General features: G+C 41.3%; 1 protein-coding gene, 1 long non-coding RNA gene and 1 other non-coding gene across 3 annotated transcripts; all 3 read left to right on the top strand.

The window, feature by feature from the left end:
* Positions 1 to 244: 244 nt before the first annotated feature.
* On the top strand, positions 245 to 5,047 carry LOC115004785 (uncharacterized). Its single transcript, XR_003831878.1, has 3 exons — positions 245 to 450; positions 542 to 740; positions 4,485 to 5,047. It is a non-coding gene; the product is annotated as an uncharacterized LOC115004785 (long non-coding RNA).
* Positions 5,048 to 6,872: 1,825 nt separating this feature from the next.
* Positions 6,873 to 14,468, top strand: dkc1 (dyskeratosis congenita 1, dyskerin). The gene is made up of 15 exons (XM_029426458.1): positions 6,873 to 6,888; positions 7,738 to 7,790; positions 8,940 to 9,026; positions 9,649 to 9,740; positions 9,821 to 10,005; positions 10,113 to 10,177; positions 10,423 to 10,549; positions 10,757 to 10,887; positions 11,364 to 11,507; positions 11,758 to 11,878; positions 12,057 to 12,175; positions 12,279 to 12,382; positions 12,607 to 12,646; positions 13,036 to 13,176; positions 14,196 to 14,468. Exons 1-15 carry the CDS (start codon positions 6,873 to 6,875, stop codon positions 14,259 to 14,261), a joined length of 1,491 nt encoding a protein of 496 aa, XP_029282318.1. The 3' UTR covers positions 14,262 to 14,468.
* On the top strand, positions 11,916 to 11,992 carry LOC115004789 (small nucleolar RNA SNORD83). Its single transcript, XR_003831879.1, has one exon. It is a non-coding gene; the product is annotated as a small nucleolar RNA SNORD83 (small nucleolar RNA).
* Positions 14,469 to 19,341: the final 4,873 nt, after the last annotated feature.

Below are 19,341 nucleotides of genomic sequence, written 5' to 3'. Positions count from 1 at the left end.
AGGAATAGGCCTTAATGTGGACTAGTTAATCTAAAACATTTAAGTAGCTTGCATAAAAGTGGCTTAAGTTTAGCTTGGTTAGTCGCAGACTATAGAGTCTTGGAGTAAGGTAAATCAGACTAAAGGAGAACACCTGGGTTAAGCCTCATTAGGTAAAGTATGAGCACATGCTGTTGGTGTAATGGTGCTCATAAAAACCCGGAATGGATTCAAAAAGACCAATTCTGATGTGAATCTAGAGACAGAAGTCTGGTAGATGCAAAAAGAATACGTTCCAAAAACTTTAGTGAATATGAAAGAATGCTACTAAAGCAAATTGTGTCCAACCCTCCAATTATAGAAAGTAAAAAACATACTACTGCTACAAAGAAAAAGAGTGGTTGGGCTGTAATTTGTAGTGAATTCAATGCCAATGAAAATGTCACAACAAGAACAGTACAGCAACTTCAGGTGAGATATCTTTATTATTGCACTATGATTATTTCATATTTCTCAAATTTATATTTTACAATATCACACAAAATGATATCTGTCTTTATAGACTGTGGAAGAACCTTAAACTGGCTTTAAAAAGCTTGAACGCAGAGGCCAGAAGAGATGTAAGACTGGTGGAGGACCAAACACAAACAACACCAATGAATTTGGTGACTTGCTGTCTGGAATTAAAGAGCACTAGCGACCTCTGGGTGGTGTACCAGACGATGACCATGTAGAAAGTTCAGAAGACCTGACCACAAATGGTAAATACACCACAGAAAGTTAATTAGTTACGTTGTCAGGTAATTATAGTCCCCTGTCAGTATCTTTTTCAAAAGCTTTCATGTTGCTGATCTGTGAAGCACAGTGGCACACACACACACACCAAATCAAATCAAATCAAATCAAATTTATTTGTATAGCCCAATATCACAAATTATACATTTGTCTCAGTGTGCTTTACAGACTGTACAGGTTACGACATCCTCTGTCCTTAGACCCTCGCATCGCACAAGGAAAAACTTCCTAAAAGAAACCCCAAAATTAAAGGGGAAAAAATGGAAGAAACCTCAGGGAGAGCAACTGAGGAGGGATCCCTCTCCCAGGACGGACAGACGTGCAATAGATGTCGTGTGTACAGGATAAACAACATAGTACAAATACAACATTTGACAGAAATTATGTTGTGTTGGAAAAAAAAGAAATAGAAAGTTTGGATGAATCCAGGAAAATGTCAATAAGGCTTCCCGGTGTCCAGCAGGACCAGGTCAGCAGGCGCTGTCACGATTCATGATCCTGACGTAAACTTTATCAGAGGCAACCTGCCACATGAGAGACAGTCTGAGAGAGAGTCTGCCTCCCGAACACAAACTGGAAGCTGGTTCCACTGGAGAGGAGCTTGATAGCTGAAGGCTCTGGCTCCCATTGTACTCTTAGAGACTCTAGGAACCACAAGTAACCTTGCAGTCTGGGAGCGTAATGCTCTAGTTGGTTTATAAGGTACTATGAGATCTTTAAGATATGCTGGAGCCTGACCTTTAATTGATTTGTAAGTCAGGAGAAGGATTTTGAATTCTATTCTGTATTTTACCGGGAGCCAGTGCAGAGCAGCTAAAACAGGAGTAATATGATCCCGTTTCCTTCTTCTAGTCAATACATGTGCCGCTGCATTTTGGATCAACTGAAGAGTCTTAAGCGACTTTTTGGGACAACCTGATAACAATGAGTTGCAGTAATCCAGCCTTGAAGTAACAAATGCATGGACTAGTTTTTCTGCATCATTTTGAGACAGGATGTGTCTTATTTTTGCAATGTTACGTAGATGAAAGAAGGCAGTCCTTGAGATTTGTTTTATGTGGGAGTTAAACGACAGATCTTGATCAAAGATGACGCCAAGATTCCTTACAGTGGTGCTGGAGGCCAAGTTAATGCCATCCAGAGCTTCTATGTCATTAGAAAATGAGGCGTTTAGGGCCAAGTATAATAACTTCAGTTTTGTCTGTGTTTAACGTCAAAAGGTTGCTAGACATCCAAGTTTTTATGTCCTTAAGGCATGCTTGAAGTTTAGCCAATTGATTGGTTTCATCTGGTTTAATTGATAGATATAATTGGGTATCATCCGCATAACAATGAAAGTTTTTAGAGTGGTTCCTTATAATATTGCCCAAAGGAAGCATATATAAGGTGAATAGAATCGGTCCAAGTACAGAACCCTGCGGAACTCCAAGACTGACTTTGGCTGTCATGGAGGATTTATCGTTAACAAGTTCACATTGAGATCGCTCAGATAAATAGGACTTGAACCAGCTTAGTGCGGTTCCTTTTATGCCAACACAATGTTCCAGTCTCTGTAGTAGAATGTCATGATCAACAGTGTCGAAAGCAGCACTGAGGTCTAACAAGACAAGAACAGAGACAAGTCCTTTGTCTGATGCCAATAGAAGGTCATTGGTAACTTTCACCAGTGCCGTCTCTGTGCTATGATGAACTCTAAATCCAGATTGAAAAACCTCCAATAAACTATTATTATGTAAAAAAAATCACACAACTGTTTTGCGACTGCTTTCTCGAGGATCTTAGCGAGAAAGGGAAGGTTAGATATCAGCCTATAGTTGGCTAAAACCTCTGGATCAAGACTAGGCTTTTTAAGAAGTGGTTTTATTACAGCTACTTTAAAGGATTTTGGTACGTAGCCAGATAATAGAGACAGGTTGATCATATTTAATAACGAAGTGTTAATTAAGGTTAAAACTTCTTTAAACAGCTTAGTTGGAATCGGGTCCAAAAGACAGGTTGATGGTTTAGACGATGAGATTGTTGAAGTTAGTTGGTTAAGGTTGATTGGAGTAAAACAGTCTAGATATATTTCAGGAGTTACAGATGTTTTTAAAATTCCAACAGTTGAAGTTAAGTCATTACCAATTGAGGTCAGGAGGAGATTAATTTTGTCTCTAATAATTATAATTTTATCGTTAAAGAAACTCATGAAGTCGTCACTACTGAGAGATATAGGAATAGAAGGCTCTGTAGAGCTGTGGCTCTCTGTCAGCCTGGCTACAGTGCTGAAAAGAAACCTGGGGTTGTTCTTTTTTTCTTCTATTAAGGAAGAGTAATAAGCTGCTCTGGCATTACGGAGAGCCTTCTTATACGTTTTAAGATGATCTAACCAGACTAAACGAGATTCTTCCAATTTAGGGGAACGCCATTTACTTTCAAGATTTCTCGACTTTTGTTTTAGTTTGCGGATTTGTAAATTAAGCCATGGAGCTTTCTTTTTCTGTTTTATGATCTTCTTCTTTAGAGGAGCGACAGAGTCGAGTGTTATTCGCAGTGAGGCTGCAGCGCTATCAACAAGATGATTAATTTGGGAGGGACTAAAGTTAGCATTGGAGTCCTCTGTTATATTGATATTGAGTCCTGGTATTGAATTAAGTGCTGATGGAATCACTTCCTTAAATTTAGTCACAGCACTTTCAGATAAACATCGAGCGTAGGATATTTTGCCTACTGGCTTGTAGTCCAGTAACAGGACTTCAAAAGTTATTAAAATGTTCTGATAAAGGAGGATTATGTGGACACACTGATAAACTTTCAATTTCAACACCATATCCCAGAACAAGGTCCAGAGTGTGGTTTAAACAGTGAGTTGGTTCATGTACATTCTGACTGAACCCAATTGAATCTAATATTGAGATAAATGCATTATTAAGGCTGTCACTATCAACATCCACATGAATATTAAAGTCACCTACAATAATTACTTTATCTGTTTTAAGGACTAAATTTGATAAAAATTCTGAGAATTCAGATAGAAATTCAGAATACGGACCAGGAGGGCGGTACACAGTAACAAATAAAACTGGCTTTATTGTTTTCCATGTTGGGTTTGAGAGCGTAATAACAAGGCTTTCAAAAGAGTTATAGTTTAGTTTAGGCTTAGGATTGATCAAGAGGTTTGAGTCAAATATGACCGCAACTCCACCTCCTCGGCCAGTACCTCGAGGAATGTGAGTATTAATATGACCAGGTAGAGTGGATTTATTTAGACATATTCTTCATGTCTCAGGTTTCAGTGAGACAAAATAAATCAATCTTATTATCTGATATTAAATCATTTACCAATCCAGCTTTCGTTGATAAAGATCTGATGTTTAAGAGCCCACATTTCATTTTTTTATTTAGTTGCACTTTTGCAGCGGTGGTGTTTATTTTAATTAGGTTTTCATGTATAACTCCTCTTCTGTTAACCATAGACTTGATTAGTTTCAGTGGTCGTGGGGCAGACACAGTCACTATGGGGATTTGAGTGGGTGACTGCCCGGAAAGAAGCACAGAGAAGTGTGTAAGACTGCAACTCTTTGTCCTGGTCTCAACTCTGGGTTGTCATGGATTAGGTCCACTGAACATAATACTACTGTACATACATTTACATAGGTATTTGGTATTATACGAGTATGACTGTGGATCATATGGTTATATTTGTGTTTCTAATGGTGTTATTTTCCCAGAGGAAAGGAATCTAAACAGGCTGGAAAAGCCAGGGCACAGTGAGTGTGTGTGCCATCCACATCTGCTGGGTTAACCCTAACCCTGACCACCACCTTTCGGCAGAGAACAAGATGACCATGCATGAAAAGCCAATCACTCCTGGGAAGTGGCCATATTCATAGAACTGCATTTATTTGTTTGCTTGGGCAGCAGCATCAGGGAACTTTATATAAATACTCCTCACTTCGCAAATGGCCTTGCAGACTTTGTGAACTATTCTACAAATAGTTGCTTCACTGACGTCACACAAATCACCAGCTTCCCGATGAAAAGTTCCAGTTGCCAAAAAACTTGGTGCGAAGTGGGTAAAGGCCTTCCTCTTTGATACGAGGAGGAAAGGCCTTCAGGGGTCTTCAATGTTTTCCAGGCCAAGGACCCCCAAACTGGTGTAGCATGCAGCAGGGAACCCCTACTGCAACGGTATTCAAACGAGGGGCGGGGGCTGCTGTCCGAGTTGTGTGCGACAGGGGGATGTGAATGTGCAAATTAAAAAACACATTATTGTTATAGAATATTTGCTTTATCTACAAACAGTTTTGCGACCCCCCTGCAGTACCCATAAATCTTCAACAGGGGGTCACGGACTCAAACAAATATATTATTTGCAATGCATTTTCTTTGTACATTCTAAAGCGGTCTGGAAAAGTTATTTCATTATAGTCATTTAATGGATTACTCCTATCAGCAAATATTTGTCCGCCTGGCCTCTGCTGTGCATGTTCACCTTCATTTAGGTAATCCAAGTATTCCATGCTGCCTCACAAACAGACAGTTGGATTTAAGCAGAGGTTATACCTGCCTCCTTGAAGGATTCATTTAGGATTAAATGTAGTCCTAGAGTAGCTCTAATCCTCCCCCTTGCAACCAGTTTAGTTTAATCCAGAACAAGCTAAATCTAGGACTATTTTAAGATGAGTCTGTGCAGGTCGCTTAGAATTAGAACAATTTAAACAGGCATTTTAGTCTGGGACTAGGTTTAAGCTCTGTCTGTGAAACCGCCCCGTAGTAATGTAGTTTATTTATTACACAAAGACATGTAGTAATGTACTTTATTATGCAGGGGTCTTTAACCCCTCCCAGTTTTCCCACAATGCACCGCTCCTCCCTCCCTTCACTGGTTACCAGTAGCTTCCAGATTCTGCTTCCAGACTCGGGTGCTGGTCCACCGTGCTGTGAATGGATCAGGTCCTTCCTACATCCAGGCCACGGTTAAACCAGACACCCCAGCTCGCTCACTTCGCTCTGTATCAGCCAATCAGCTCGCTGCTCCTTCACTGCGAGTGGGACTCAGATTCCACTCAAACAAAACCTGTTTGCTGTCCTGCTCCTAAATGGTGGAACGAGCTCAATGATGTCAGATCAGCAGGAAGTCTGCACACCTTTTGTCAAAGACACAAAACCCTCCTGTTTCGACTGCACCGTTGCTAATAATTACAAATAATAATAAAACAAATTCTTATTTCTGTATATAGCACTTAAGTTGGTTGGCTTATTTGAAGCTAATATACCTGCAAGAGTGTTGCTGTTAGGAGTTGTATCCTCATGATTGTTTGCACTTATTGTCGCTTTGGACAAAAACCTTAGCTAAATTAATTGTAAAGTAATAAAATGTAATGTAACTCATTCATTAATATCTTCCTAAATTTGTTCTTACATTTTTTCTTGAGAAAGAAAAGCCTTGTTCGTACCTGTGTTCCCATAATGATGAATCCCATTGTCCTCGTAATCTAAACGCCAGCTGGTCCTAATTATCAGTTAATAATAATAATAATAATAATAATAATAATAATAATAATAATAATAACTAATTATCCCCATTAAAGTGCCTGAGACTGCACGGCACATAACCTGAAAATAAAAGTTGAGAGAATTAATTGAAGAATCAAAGTTATAGAGGAAGTAAAAATAACCATTGGTGTAGTGTTTATTTATTTATAAGACCATTATGCCATTATTTAATAATATAATCAATGATACAAATATGATTGTAAATTAAATCCTATATTATACAACTGTATGATTGAAGAAATCACAATAACCAAATATTCTGAACAAACAAGAGTGTATTCTTACATAAGAACAAATCCTAAATCAGAAAACACTGGGGATTATGAGAATAGTGACGGGTTTTAGGAAGAAATGTTTAAAACCGGTTCGTGAGAGAGGAGACTATGGGACCGGAACCTGCAGAAAACAAACCGTGAGACTCGTGGAAGGAAGTGCAACATAATCCCAACATGTGGGAGGCAGCAGTGTGCAGGAAAGCAACCGGTCTGCCGGAAGCCACAGAAGAAGAAGCAGAGAGATGAAGAGGAGGAGGCTCTCTGTGCACAGTCTTTCAGTTGAAGATGGCGGACACAGAAGGTGAGCGTGCTGCACGTTTAATTGAAAACACGTGAAACTTACCTCTATCTCTCTTTTTGAATTTATAAGGTAACCTATACCTGAACCTGGTGAATGTGTACGAGCTCAAGCTCTTACTCTTGGGTATTTAACGCACCTTCACGCTCAGTTTGTCTGCGTTTGATAACAAACGGCATTGAGGAAAAACGTTATTTAAAGATATTTGAACGTGTTGTCCAGTGTTAGTTTTAGGTGTTCGTCTCGTTTAAATGGTGTTAACTGGGCGCGTTTCATGCAGACGCCAGCTGTAATGTACGACACTGTGGCCCTGTTACAGCCGAGGGGCCTGCACGGCTCTGCGCTGCTGCCACGTGTGGCGGCGCGCGGGCAGACTATAGAAATAACCCTCTTACTAACAATAACCTGCTTACTAACAATAACCTGCTTACTAACAACAACCCTCTTACTAACAATAACCTGCTTACTAACAACAACCCTCTTACTAACAACAACCTGCTGACTAGTAATAACTCGTAATGTAATGTAGGAGACACATTTCAGGAGGTTTGACCGTGAATGTTTAATTTGAATGGAGACAGTTTGAGTAAAAATCTGCCCAGCTTCATGTATCGACCACAGCTGGCCGGCCACGTGTGAATTATGGGATGTTTTATCATCGCAGACGGTTAGCTCTATGTTAGCCATCCGATGCTAACCACCGCGTGTTGTCGGAGAGGCCACGTGGGCGACTTCTCTCTAACCTCTATCAATTAAAGTTTAAACCCTGATCTGAATTTACATTTAAATGTAACTCAACTTATTGATTTGACTTCTTTGCAGGCCGCATGACTAATTTTTATTGTGTTTCAGCACTGTCGGGGAAGAAAAAGAAGAAGACTAAGAAAGTTAGTGAAGAAGTCGGGGTGAGCAAAGCACTTTATTAAATCTACTGTATCAAACACTGCATCTGGAGAATAATCAGAAGTTAGGTGACCAAGCATTTCAAAAACGTTGGAAAGTACGGATGTCACTATTTATGCTTTATATTCAATTAGAATAGATCGTTTCTGTTTTACCACTTGTTCTAAGCTGTGCTGCTGGACTTTTAACAAACAAGGAAGAGATCCTGTTACTCCTGACTCCCAGTATCTATAGATCCTGTTACTCCTGACTCCCAGTATCTATAGATCCTGTTACTCCTGACTCCCAGTATCTATAGATCCTGTTACTCCTGACTCCCAGTATCTATAGATCCTGTTACTCCTGACTCCCAGTATCTATAGGGCCTGTTACTCCTGACTCCCAGTATCTATAGATCCTGTTACTCCTGACTCCCAGTATCTACAGAGCCTGTCACTCCTGACTCCCAGTATCTACAGGGCCTGTTACTCCTGACTCCCAGTATCTATAGATCCTGTTACTCCTGACTCCCAGTATCTATAGGGCCTGTTACTCCTGACTCCCAGTATCTATAGGGCCTGTTACTCCTGACTCCCAGTATCTATAGATCCTGTTACTCCTGACTCCCAGTATCTACAGAGCCTGTCACTCCTGACTCCCAGTATCTACAGGGCCTGTTACTCCTGACTCCCAGTATCTATAGGGCCTGTTACTCCTGACTCCCAGTATCTACAGGGCCTGTTACTCCTGACTCCCAGTATCTATAGATCCTGTTACTCCTGACTCCCAGTATCTATAGGGCCTGTTACTCCTGACTCCCAGTATCTATAGATCCTGTTACTCCTGACTCCCAGTATCTGTAGATCCTGTCACTCCTGACTCCCAGTATCTACAGAGCCTGTCACTCCTGACTCCCAGTATCTATAGGGCCTGTTACTCCTGACTAAGATCTCTAAACTATAATTGACAGCCCAAAACCTATTTACTAATTTGTATTAGTTTTTAAAGGGTCTTGTATTGTGTTTTTTAAATTGATAGTGTTTTAGGGCATTTTCTTTGCTATTTAAAAGTGCTGTATTTGCATATTTCTGTATATATTGTAAAGCACTTACAGATGCAGCTCATATATGCAAAGTGCTCTAAAGTTTATTATTCCCCTCAACATTCAACAGGAGATCCAGCAGAGTGGAGACTTCTTCATCCAGCCAGAGTCCAAAGTCCCCTCTTTGGACACGTCGCAGTGGCCTTTGTTACTGAAGGTGACTGATGCATTTGAAACCTGTGGGTTATTGAGAAGCCAAACTAAAAGCTGCAGGGAGGATGTGCTTGTTTGACATCGTCCTGGTTCCCTCCAGAGAAAGGGGATTGTTCCATTAGACAGCAAAAAAATATGTGGCAAACAAATCTCATATTTACATTTAGTTGTACATTTGGTAAAAGGCTAACATTGGACTATAAAGGACCTACAGCAAGTCGCATGACTTCATGTTACCACCGCAAAGCTAAAGTTGGCTAATGTTAGCGTGATGACGTTCAACCCCCCGACAACCTGTCGTCTATGCTTATCGGCAGCGTGTGAAATGATGAAGCTGTTTATCCATTCTCTGAGCGGCCATTTTGTCTCAGTCACAACCTCTGCTCCCGTTCTGGGGGCGGAGCCTCTCCGCAACGGTGCCGGCGTTGTCCCGACGTTCTGCCGGGCAACTACCCCAAACCGTGCGGTGAGAGACTCGGCACGAACGCTGCCGAGACGATTTAACGGTTCTGATCACATGCTGCGACTTTCATAGCTTCAAACTACCAAAATGAGAGCAAATAAATGTATGTCTGCACGATAATGGTGTGAAAATCTGATCGTAATTAAATATTTGTTTCCTGCAGAATTTTGATAAACTGAATATCCGGACTGCTCATTATACACCTCTACCAAACGGCAGCAACCCCCTGAAGAGAAACATCCAGGACTATGTCAGGTAATGCTAACAGGAACCATGCCTGTCATGCTAACAACCAGGACTGTCAAATAATGCTAACAGATGATGTTTCATGGCAGGACGGGCTTCATCAACCTGGACAAGCCGGCGAACCCGTCGTCTCACGAGGTGGTGGCATGGATCCGGAGGATCCTACGGGTGGAGAAGACTGGTCACAGCGGCACACTCGACCCCAAGGTCACCGGCTGTCTGATTGTCTGTGTGGATCGAGCCACGCGATTGGTCAAGTCCCAGCAGAGCGCCGGTACTGTAACATTAAATAATTTCTATGCGTATCTCCGCCCGTCTGCCAGGAGCGTGAGCACAGTAAAACCCAGTGGCCCTCCTCACTACTCTCTGTGTGTGTTGCAGGTAAAGAGTATGTGGGGATTGTTCGGCTGCACAATGCCATAGAGAGCGAACACACGCTGGCCCGGGTGAGTCCAAAGTGTTTAATAAATTAATTTAACAGTCTTGTGTTGAGTGTTTTCTTTCTTAAGCTTTTAATATCTCCTTCATTACAACTGCAGGGGCGGAATGTTGAACTATAATTTAGACTTTTATAGATACACTTGTTCAGTACAATACAGACTTGCAGGTTAAGTTTTAGATGATTAGATATTTTTATCTGATTGGCTGGCTGTCGGCATGTGCTTGTTGCTGACCCGGTGTTTGTCTGCAGGGGTTGGAGTCGCTGACTGGCGCGCTGTTCCAGCGACCGCCACTGATCGCCGCCGTGAAGCGGCAACTAAGAGTCCGAACGGTCTACGAGAGCAAATTGATTGAATACGACCCTGAGAGGAGGCTTGGTAAGATCAATGATACTAATCATTACAACGGTTAGGTTAATAGCTTCCTAGATGTACCCAAGCCACCAGGGGGCTAGCTAAATGTTTTGGCATTACTTTGGGGCAGCGATGGCCTGCCGTTGCCTTTTTGTTCTATGGCATATTTCAAATAGCTTTAGAGCCCTCTACTTTACTGGAGGAATTAAAAGTTCTGGCTTGTTTCTGCAGGTATCTTCTGGGTGAGCTGTGAGGCAGGAACCTACATCCGTACGCTGTGTGTCCACCTGGGGCTGATGCTCGGGGTTGGCGGTCAGATGCAGGAGCTGAGGAGAGTCCGGTCTGGCGTGCTGGGAGAGAAGGTCTGCATCACTTCCTGTTAACCTTTTCAAAGTGTTGAGTTCAGTCCTGCTGATCAGTGCGGAGCTGACAATTAAACTTTGAAACAGAAACTGCAGCGGAGACTCTCGGCACACTGTCCATAGTGACTGGAGCCTCCCACTGCGCACAGCATCGTACAGTGATGGTGTTCAATCCCCGAAGGGTGGAAGACTAATTACCCTATGAGTCTGCTGCTTATTTGAGTCTGCTGCAGCTGAATTTGCCGTGGTGGAGGATTTTCTCATTTGCAAATGTAAAAGACATAATGAGAACTTTTTGGATTTGAAACAGGGCTGAGAGACAGTTGTTGTAAAAGAACTTGAATCGAAATGTTCTAGGATGGGGTTCAGCAGGATGATTTATGGTAGTTGTAACGATGAAACCAGCTGAAGTGAATGCTCAGCCAGAAACCCGCTCGCTGCTGTGTATGACATATTTTCTGTGTTTTCGTGTTTAGGATCACATGGTAACGATGCACGACGTTCTGGACGCTCAGTGGCAGTTTGATCACAACAAAGACGAGACATATCTGAGGAGAGTCATCTTTCCTCTGGAGAAGCTGCTGGTGTCCTACAAACGGCTGGTGATGAAGGACAGCGCTGTGAGTTATTTATTATATCAACAGTCTCTGATGGGGCAAAATAATGAGAACATACTTTTTCAACATCTGTTTTAGTGATATAAAATGGTTTGAAGCCGAAACGTAGAGAAAGTATTAAGATATATTCTAGTTAAAATGCAGGAAAGATTAGTTTAATATCTGTGGAAGAGGCCATGGTCAGTTCTACAGTTGAAACATGCCAAATTATTATATTTATTATTATTGCAGACTCTAATTGAGTTGTCTCCAGGTGAACGCCATCTGTTACGGGGCGAAGATCATGCTGCCAGGTGTGCTCAGGTACGAAGACGGCATCGAGATGAACCAGGACATTGTAGTGATAACTACAAAGGGCGAGGCCATCTGCACAGGTGAGACGGCAGGGGGTTGGGGGGGGGGCAATCCTGAGCCACATGATGATCTGAGTAGATGCCGCAGCCCTCGGGCCGTGATGACCTGCTATCTATCACCCTTCTCTGATGGCTGAACATTTACACATTAATAATGAGGTTCATTGGTTTAATCTGACACGAGTTGTTTGTTCTGAAGGCGTCGCTCTGATGACGACTGCGGTGATCTCCACGTGTGACCACGGTGTGGTTGCCAAGATAAAGAGGGTGATCATGGAGAGGGACACATATCCTCGGAAGTGGGGCCTGGGACCCAAGGTAGATGATAAAGTTTATGTTAATGTTGAGTCTGTCGGATAATGTTTATTCAAATGTTGAGTCTGTCGGATAATAACGTTAAGTTTTGCCTTGTTTTTACCAGGCGAGTCAAAAGAAGGTGATGATTCAAAAAGGACTCCTCGACAAACACGGGAAACCCAACGGCAGCACGCCGGGCGACTGGAAGAGCCAATACGTTGACTACAGGTAAGTCTGACTGAGGGGGGGGGTGCAGACAGTTATCCCTCCCTGGGCTGCCGTGCTCTTGGAGGGAGTCGCTCTGCTACAGAAACCTTCAGCTCTGAGCTTCAGTCGGCTATTAGCTGAGCTGCAGCTCACCTGAGGACAGTCAACATTAATATCCGTGATGCAATGAAGCTGAAACAATGGCTCAGTTTAAATGTTTAAAACATGTTTTTTCCCGTTGGCAGCATCTCAAAAGTGACTGAGTCATGTGACACGTCTACAAAGGTAAAGAATGAATACTTTGATACTCAAAATCCACTGTATGTCAGATGCAGATTAATTATAATGGTTTGGTGTATAAAATGTCGGTGTCAAAGTACTGAAATGTCCAACCTGATGTCTTTAAATGTCTTTGTCACTAAATACCATATAAAACTGAGAAAAGCAGCAAATCTTCATATTTGAAGCTGAAAACATTTAAAGACATTTCTGCAGGAAGCTTTACTTTATCAGTAATAGATTATTAGAACAGTTGGAGATTTTGTTTCTGTTCAACTTATCGTTGTATACACACATTAATATTTATACATGTATATGATGTCGTGCATCACTGTCCAATCAGAGCAGACTTACCTGAAACGATGAATCTGACCTTTAACCTTTGTTCTCTGCAGAGGAAAAGGGAGGCAGACAGCGACGGCGACGCGGCAACCACGGCGACTGCAGAGGACTTGAAGAAAGAGAAGAAGAAGAAGAAAGAGAAGAGGGTGAAACTGGAGGAGCCTGAGGAGGTGGGGGAGGAGCCTGAGGCAGAGGTGAATTTAAAATGGCGGTAGACAGGAAGTCACATGATGCAGAAAAACATTCTGAATGCGCATGATGGAATATTTTTAAACCTATTTATATATTAAAAACTTGCATAAATATAATTCTAATGTTCTCAGCTGTCAAGTTAAATCTTTACCTTTCAATGAATATCGCAGGTTTGCTTTGCCGCTTTCAATTTGACTATTTTTCAGGTCTAGATTAACCTTATCCAAGTCCCTGCACCACCGACCCATAACGAATAACTAGTGTTTGTTGATCAAAACAAAATGTATGAAGAATTTCAGTTATGTAATAAACTCACTTTTATACACATGTAGACTTGAGGTGCAGGTCCTTAACCTGTAGTGCAGTATTGCTCATTAGTGTAGGGATGTCACGATACCAGAACTTTAGTAGTTGATTGGCAGTGAAATTCCAAGATTCTCAATACCGCGGTCAATGTACTTCGTTTAACTTCCTGACAAACCAGAAAACTAAAGGTAGAGGGGAGTGTGAGTCGGTCATAATTACATTACAGGTCATTTAGTGGACACTCTTATCTAACTAAATATAGGGACGGTCTACCTGGAGCAACTGAGGGTTAAGTATGAGGTGGTGGTGATGGCCTAGTGGTACGGCTTCCAAACAGAACACTGAATGGTTGTGAGTTCAAGAGTACCAGGGCTGCACCATTGTGCTCCAGGGAGACTGTCCACTGTTAGTGGCAGCCCTAGTATTTAACTCAAAACCATTTGATAGCCGTACCATTAGGTCACCTCTCCTCTAAACTGTTTTATGTTGCTGTGAAAACAACTTCAAACAACCGGGTTTTCTCACTAAACTACCTTTTTTATAAGATTACGTTGAACACATAACGTTATAATATACCTTCAACATACTGAACAGAGCCTGAATGCACCATGACAAGACTGGCCTGTGCTGGTGGCTAACGTTAACTAGCTCTCATTCTGCAGATTCAATCATGTTTACACAATATTAAATATATTACAAACGCTCTGTCTTATAGGTTGTTGAAAGTGCCAAGAAGAAGAAGAAGAAGAAGAAACAGAAAGACGGCGAGGCGTCAGAGTGACTGACGGTCAGCAGGAAACCGTCTGAGACTCATCCACCGTCACACCTGTCTGAATGCAGAGCGTTCTGGGAGTTTTATAATGGACTGCATCATTGCAGGAAAAGGACACATTTTGTTTTTTATAAATGTTATTGTTTTTTTTCCAGCTGTAAATATCTGAACAGGAAGCCTGTTTGTAATTTCAAAATAAAAGTCTTTTGTTATGTATTTGTGGTGTCCTCAAATGCTTGTTTAGACCTAAAAATGTGACTTTAAAGTCTGTAGTTCCTGGTAGAGTGATTTGGATATATATATAATCCGAATAATTTGTACTCATTTTAAATTTACTTTTTTATTTATAATGTGCATTTAACAGGGTTTGTATTGTATACTTTTCTGTTAACTGAAGTTTCCTTTAAAATTGAGGATACCACAACTGATTGACAGTCCAGACTTCATGCTCTGAACATTAATGAGGACATTTGCAATATAGAAAAGAATTGAAGTTATTTCCACGTCTGAGAAACTATAAAATTTAAAAAATATATAATTCTTTAATGGCATTTGGAGGCAAGTGTTGGGCTCAGGAAGCAGAACAGCCACTCTGGGAGAAGCAGAGGAACCCTGCAGATCTCTCGTTCCTTTTTTAGCGCCTGTAGTTAATGGTTTCCTGTTCGCTTTTTTCTTTCTGGCAGTTTCACATAGTATACGACTCCCATCGGATAATCTGGGTTACGCTTCTATCTGATTGTGATGAGTCAGGCATTTCTCATCAGATCCTTTAAAACATGTGTTCACTGTAATAAGCTTTATTTGTACAAATTATTTCATACAATAATTGCTGCAGAAACATCAAATACAGTACAAGAATCACAGTTGATGTAAATTAGTCTGAAGTACCATTATAACAGTATGAAATGGCAGAATTAAAATAGTATAAAATAACATTGGCACACCAGTCTTGTAAATGTTTTGAACTATCAGGGCCATATTTTGAAAGTATGAGATCAACTATGGGCCCCTGTGGCCCTTCAACTGGTTTACTCCCTTTGCTACCCATTCCTGGTAGTCTTTGGATTTACGTTTACAGTGTCAACCTCTTTATTGACCTTTTAACGTATAAAACACAGACGTCTCCGTGAGTCTAGATACTTTTGGCAAAATCTTGGTTAAAGCCTGCTTCATAAACAAACCCGTTTGTTAAGTTTTATGAAACCTATCGGTTAAAGCCAGTGCTTCTCCAATATATTCTTTAATCTTTCACTTTTCCACTAATTGTGTGAAGAACATGTAAACACATTTATCAGAGAAACTTCCTCTTGTTCCCGTGGTAACACCGTCTGTTTGATCTCAAGTTTTTAAAAAATACACACTCTGAAAATGTATCCTAGTTACCTTTACACATTCAATGTTAAACCAGTAATAATTCACCATTAAAAGGCTAAGATAAAAAGATATGAAATATCACCATTAAAAGGCTAAAGTGAAGAGATATGTTTTTACTTTTGAAGATATTGAGCGAGCTTGCCTCCCTAATGTCTGCAGGTAAAGTGTTCCATAGCTTTGGTGCATAATTGATAAAGGCTGCATCCCAGATTTTCTTTTGGATGTTTCTGGGAACATTTAATAAACCAGTAGTGGATGATTGTAATGTTCTTGGGGGCACATAGTTGATTAGAGAGTTGGCAGTGTAACTTGATGTGGTTCCGTTTAGGGCTTTGTATACAAGAAGGAGGACCTTAAAGTCTAAAAGTTACTGGAAGCCAGTGTAGAGCGGCTAACACTGGACTGATGTGGTCTCTCCTCTTGGTTCTAGTCAGCAGCCTCGTTGCAGCGTTTTGGATGAGCTGAAGTCTCTCTGTTCTTTTTTTTGGGAGGCCGGTAAAGAGTGCATTACAGTAATCGAGTCGGCTTGAGATAAAAGCATGGATTAGTTTTTCAGCATCCTTTTGATTTATAAATTGTCTGATGTTAGCTATATTTCTAAGGTGGAAGAATTATGTTTTTGTCACCTTGTTTATGTGGGATTTAAAGCTTAGATCTGAGTCTATGATAACACCAAGACTTGTAACTTCAGGTTTAATCAAAGGAGTAAGTTTCCCCATGTTATTCAGCATCATCTCTCTTTTTGCTACAGGACCTACTAGTAGGATTTCAGTTTTGTTCTCATTTAATTTTAAGAAATTATTGCTCATCCATTTATTTATTGCTGACAGACAGGTGGTGATGGAGTTAACAGCTGTGGCATCATTTGGTTCAGCAGAGATGTACAGTTGTGTGTCATCCGCGTAGCTATGGAAGCACACATTGTGTTCTCTAATGATGTCCCCCAGTGGTAGCATGTATAGGGAGAACAGTAATGGACCAGGGCAGCTTCCTTGTGTAACTCCAAAGTGGGCATCATGTTTCTATGACACATGATCTCCAAGCCTGACAAAATACTTTCTCCCTTTGATATATGTTCTGAACCAGTTTAATACACAGTCAGAAAGACCAACCAATTTTTCTAGACGATCAATTAGGATGTCATCGTGTCAAATGCTGCACTTCGGTCTAGCAGGATAAGAATTGAGACCTTGTTTGTGTTGAGTTTAGTCTGAGGTCACTAATTATTTTAGTCAGAGCCGTTTCGGTGCTGTGGCATGCTCTGAAGCCTGATTGAAATTCCTCCAGGATGTTGTTTTCTTTAAGAAAGGAGTTTATTTGGACCGAGACTATTTTTTCTAGTATTTTGCTGATGAATGGAAGGTTAGATATTGGCCTGTAGTTGGTCAGCGTATTACTGTCTAGGTTAGGTTTCTTTAGCAAGGGTTTTATAACGGCTGTTTTGAAGACGTCTGGGAAGATGCCCGTTAGAAGAGACGTGTTTATAATATTTAGGACGTGACTTGAAATGCTGTCGAATATCCGCTTAAAGAATGCTGTAGGTATCGGGTCAACACAAGAGGTGGAGGAGTTACATTCCATCACAGTTTTATGAAGCTCAGTTAATGTGATGCAGGTGAATGTTCCCATGGTTACATCACAATGTTTGCAGATGTTCTGTGTCTGCATCATGAGTGATGCTGGCTCTGAGTGAAGTTGTTTTATTATTGAGGAACAATGCGAGTTCTTCACACTGTGATGCAGAGGACTGCGGAGTGGTGGGGGCAGTGTTCAGTAGTTTGTTAATAGTCGAGAATAGTATTCTAGAATTTCCAACATTCTCTGTGATAATCTTAGAAAAGTAATCCTTTCTTGCAGCTGCATTGCTTTACCATAGGCAGCCATGGATTCTTTGTAGATATCATAGTTAAATGTGAGCTTAGTTTTCCTCCATCTTCGTTCAGCTGCTCTACAAGTCCTCTTAGTCTGAATAACATTGCTGTTGTTTAACCATGGGGAAATTCTGTCAGTGGATTTCTTTTTGACCTTTAATGGAGCAACAATATCCAGGGTAGATGACAAGGTGTTGTTTAAATTTTCAACCATGAGATTTAAGGAGCAGTCTGAGCATGGCTCAAATGATCTCATGATGTTAGAGAATGTTTCCTCTGCTGTGTCATCTAGTATTCTTTTTTTGACCACTGTCTCTCTTTTGGTCTTTGTTAAGAGTAGGTTAGCATCAAAAAACACACAGTGATGGTCAGATATTGGTAATTCGATTACTGAGACCTTATCGATGTCCAGCCTTGTCGTTATCACTAAGTCTAGCGTGTTACCATGCTGATGAGTGGGTTCACTGATATTTTGTTTTAGATCGTAGCTGTCCAGTAACTTTTCAAGTTCAATACTCTTGGGATCATTCTTCTTATTTACGTGAATATTTAGGTCTCCATGCAGGATTATTCTTTCATATCTAGTGATGCTGAGTGAAATCAGCTCTGAGAATTCCTGTAGAAATAGTGCTGAATATTTTGGTGGCCTGTACAATGTGATGATGAGCAAAGATAGTTCTGCTTTGAGCTCAATAGCAAGATATTCAAATGATGTAAATTCACCCAGGTCAATGTCATTACATACAAGCGACGCTGATAAGATAGCGGCAATCCCTCCACCTTTCTTATTTTGCCTGACTGCCTGATAGTATTTATAGTTTGGAGGACACGTCTCAGTCAGTGTTGCCACACCAGTAATGTTGTTTAAGCAGGTCTCAAATAGAAACATACAGTGCAAGTTCTTTTGAACTATCATATCATTAATCAAAAAAGATTTGTTAGCCAGTGATCTGACATTCAGAAGAGGCACTTTCAGCTACAGGAGTCAAAGCCGGTCCTGGCTGTGCACTGATATATCTAAGATAACCAGATGCAGTGTGTGCTGAGCGCTGATTATTTAGTCTGGTAGTAGTCAAGACAGGAACGGCATGACATATTAGAACAGTTTCGTGACCAGTTTGGGGGGGGGGGGTGATGTCCTTGAGTGTCCATGAGCAGGCTTTTGGTATAAGCCGAGGTGGAGGTGCGGGGGATGTCTGGGAGGGGGGAGAAGAATGGGGGATGATGGTTTAGAGCAGGGGATTATTTGAGGTGTCAATTTAAGACCACCTTTCACCAATTTGTTCATCCTGTCACTAAAGGAGGGAGGAAGGGAGAGGAAGATGAGGAAGAGGGGGAGGGGAGGGGGTAGGGTGTCTCAATGCTACTCCACAGAATTTCAACTTCATCCATGTCTGGCGGTGGAGTTGAGGGACTGGAGTCATTGGTGTGCAGGCTTGTTGTGGCTGGTACTGCAGCAAGGTCACTCGCTCCAGTTGTTTGGACGTCATCATGGTGGTTATCTGGTGGTGTGGGGGATGGTGTCTCCTTGCATTCAGCTAAAGTCGGGTGGCTAATGGCGTGATCCATATTGGAAGCGAACAGTTCTTCTCCAGATCTGTTGAGAGAAAGTCCATTTATTCTGAAAAGGCCTCTACGCTGCCAGAACAGATTGAAGTTGTCAATAAAGTTCACTTTGTGCAGGGGACAGGCAATTGAGCCCCAAAATTCTGCTAAAACGATTCACTCCTGACCTGGCTGGTGGGATGGGACCACTGATGTATGTTTCAATGTCTTTAGAGCCTACAACTTTTAGCATTTCAGTAAAGTCACGTTTTAGTGTTTCCGTTTCTCCCCTTGAGATA

Source organism: Cottoperca gobio, unplaced genomic scaffold, assembly GCF_900634415.1.
Source record: "Cottoperca gobio unplaced genomic scaffold, fCotGob3.1 fCotGob3_187arrow_ctg1, whole genome shotgun sequence".
NCBI lineage: Eukaryota > Metazoa > Chordata > Actinopteri > Perciformes > Bovichtidae > Cottoperca > Cottoperca gobio.
The sequence above is the reverse complement of the archived record's forward strand: the minus strand, read 5'-3'. Positions and strand labels throughout refer to the sequence as shown.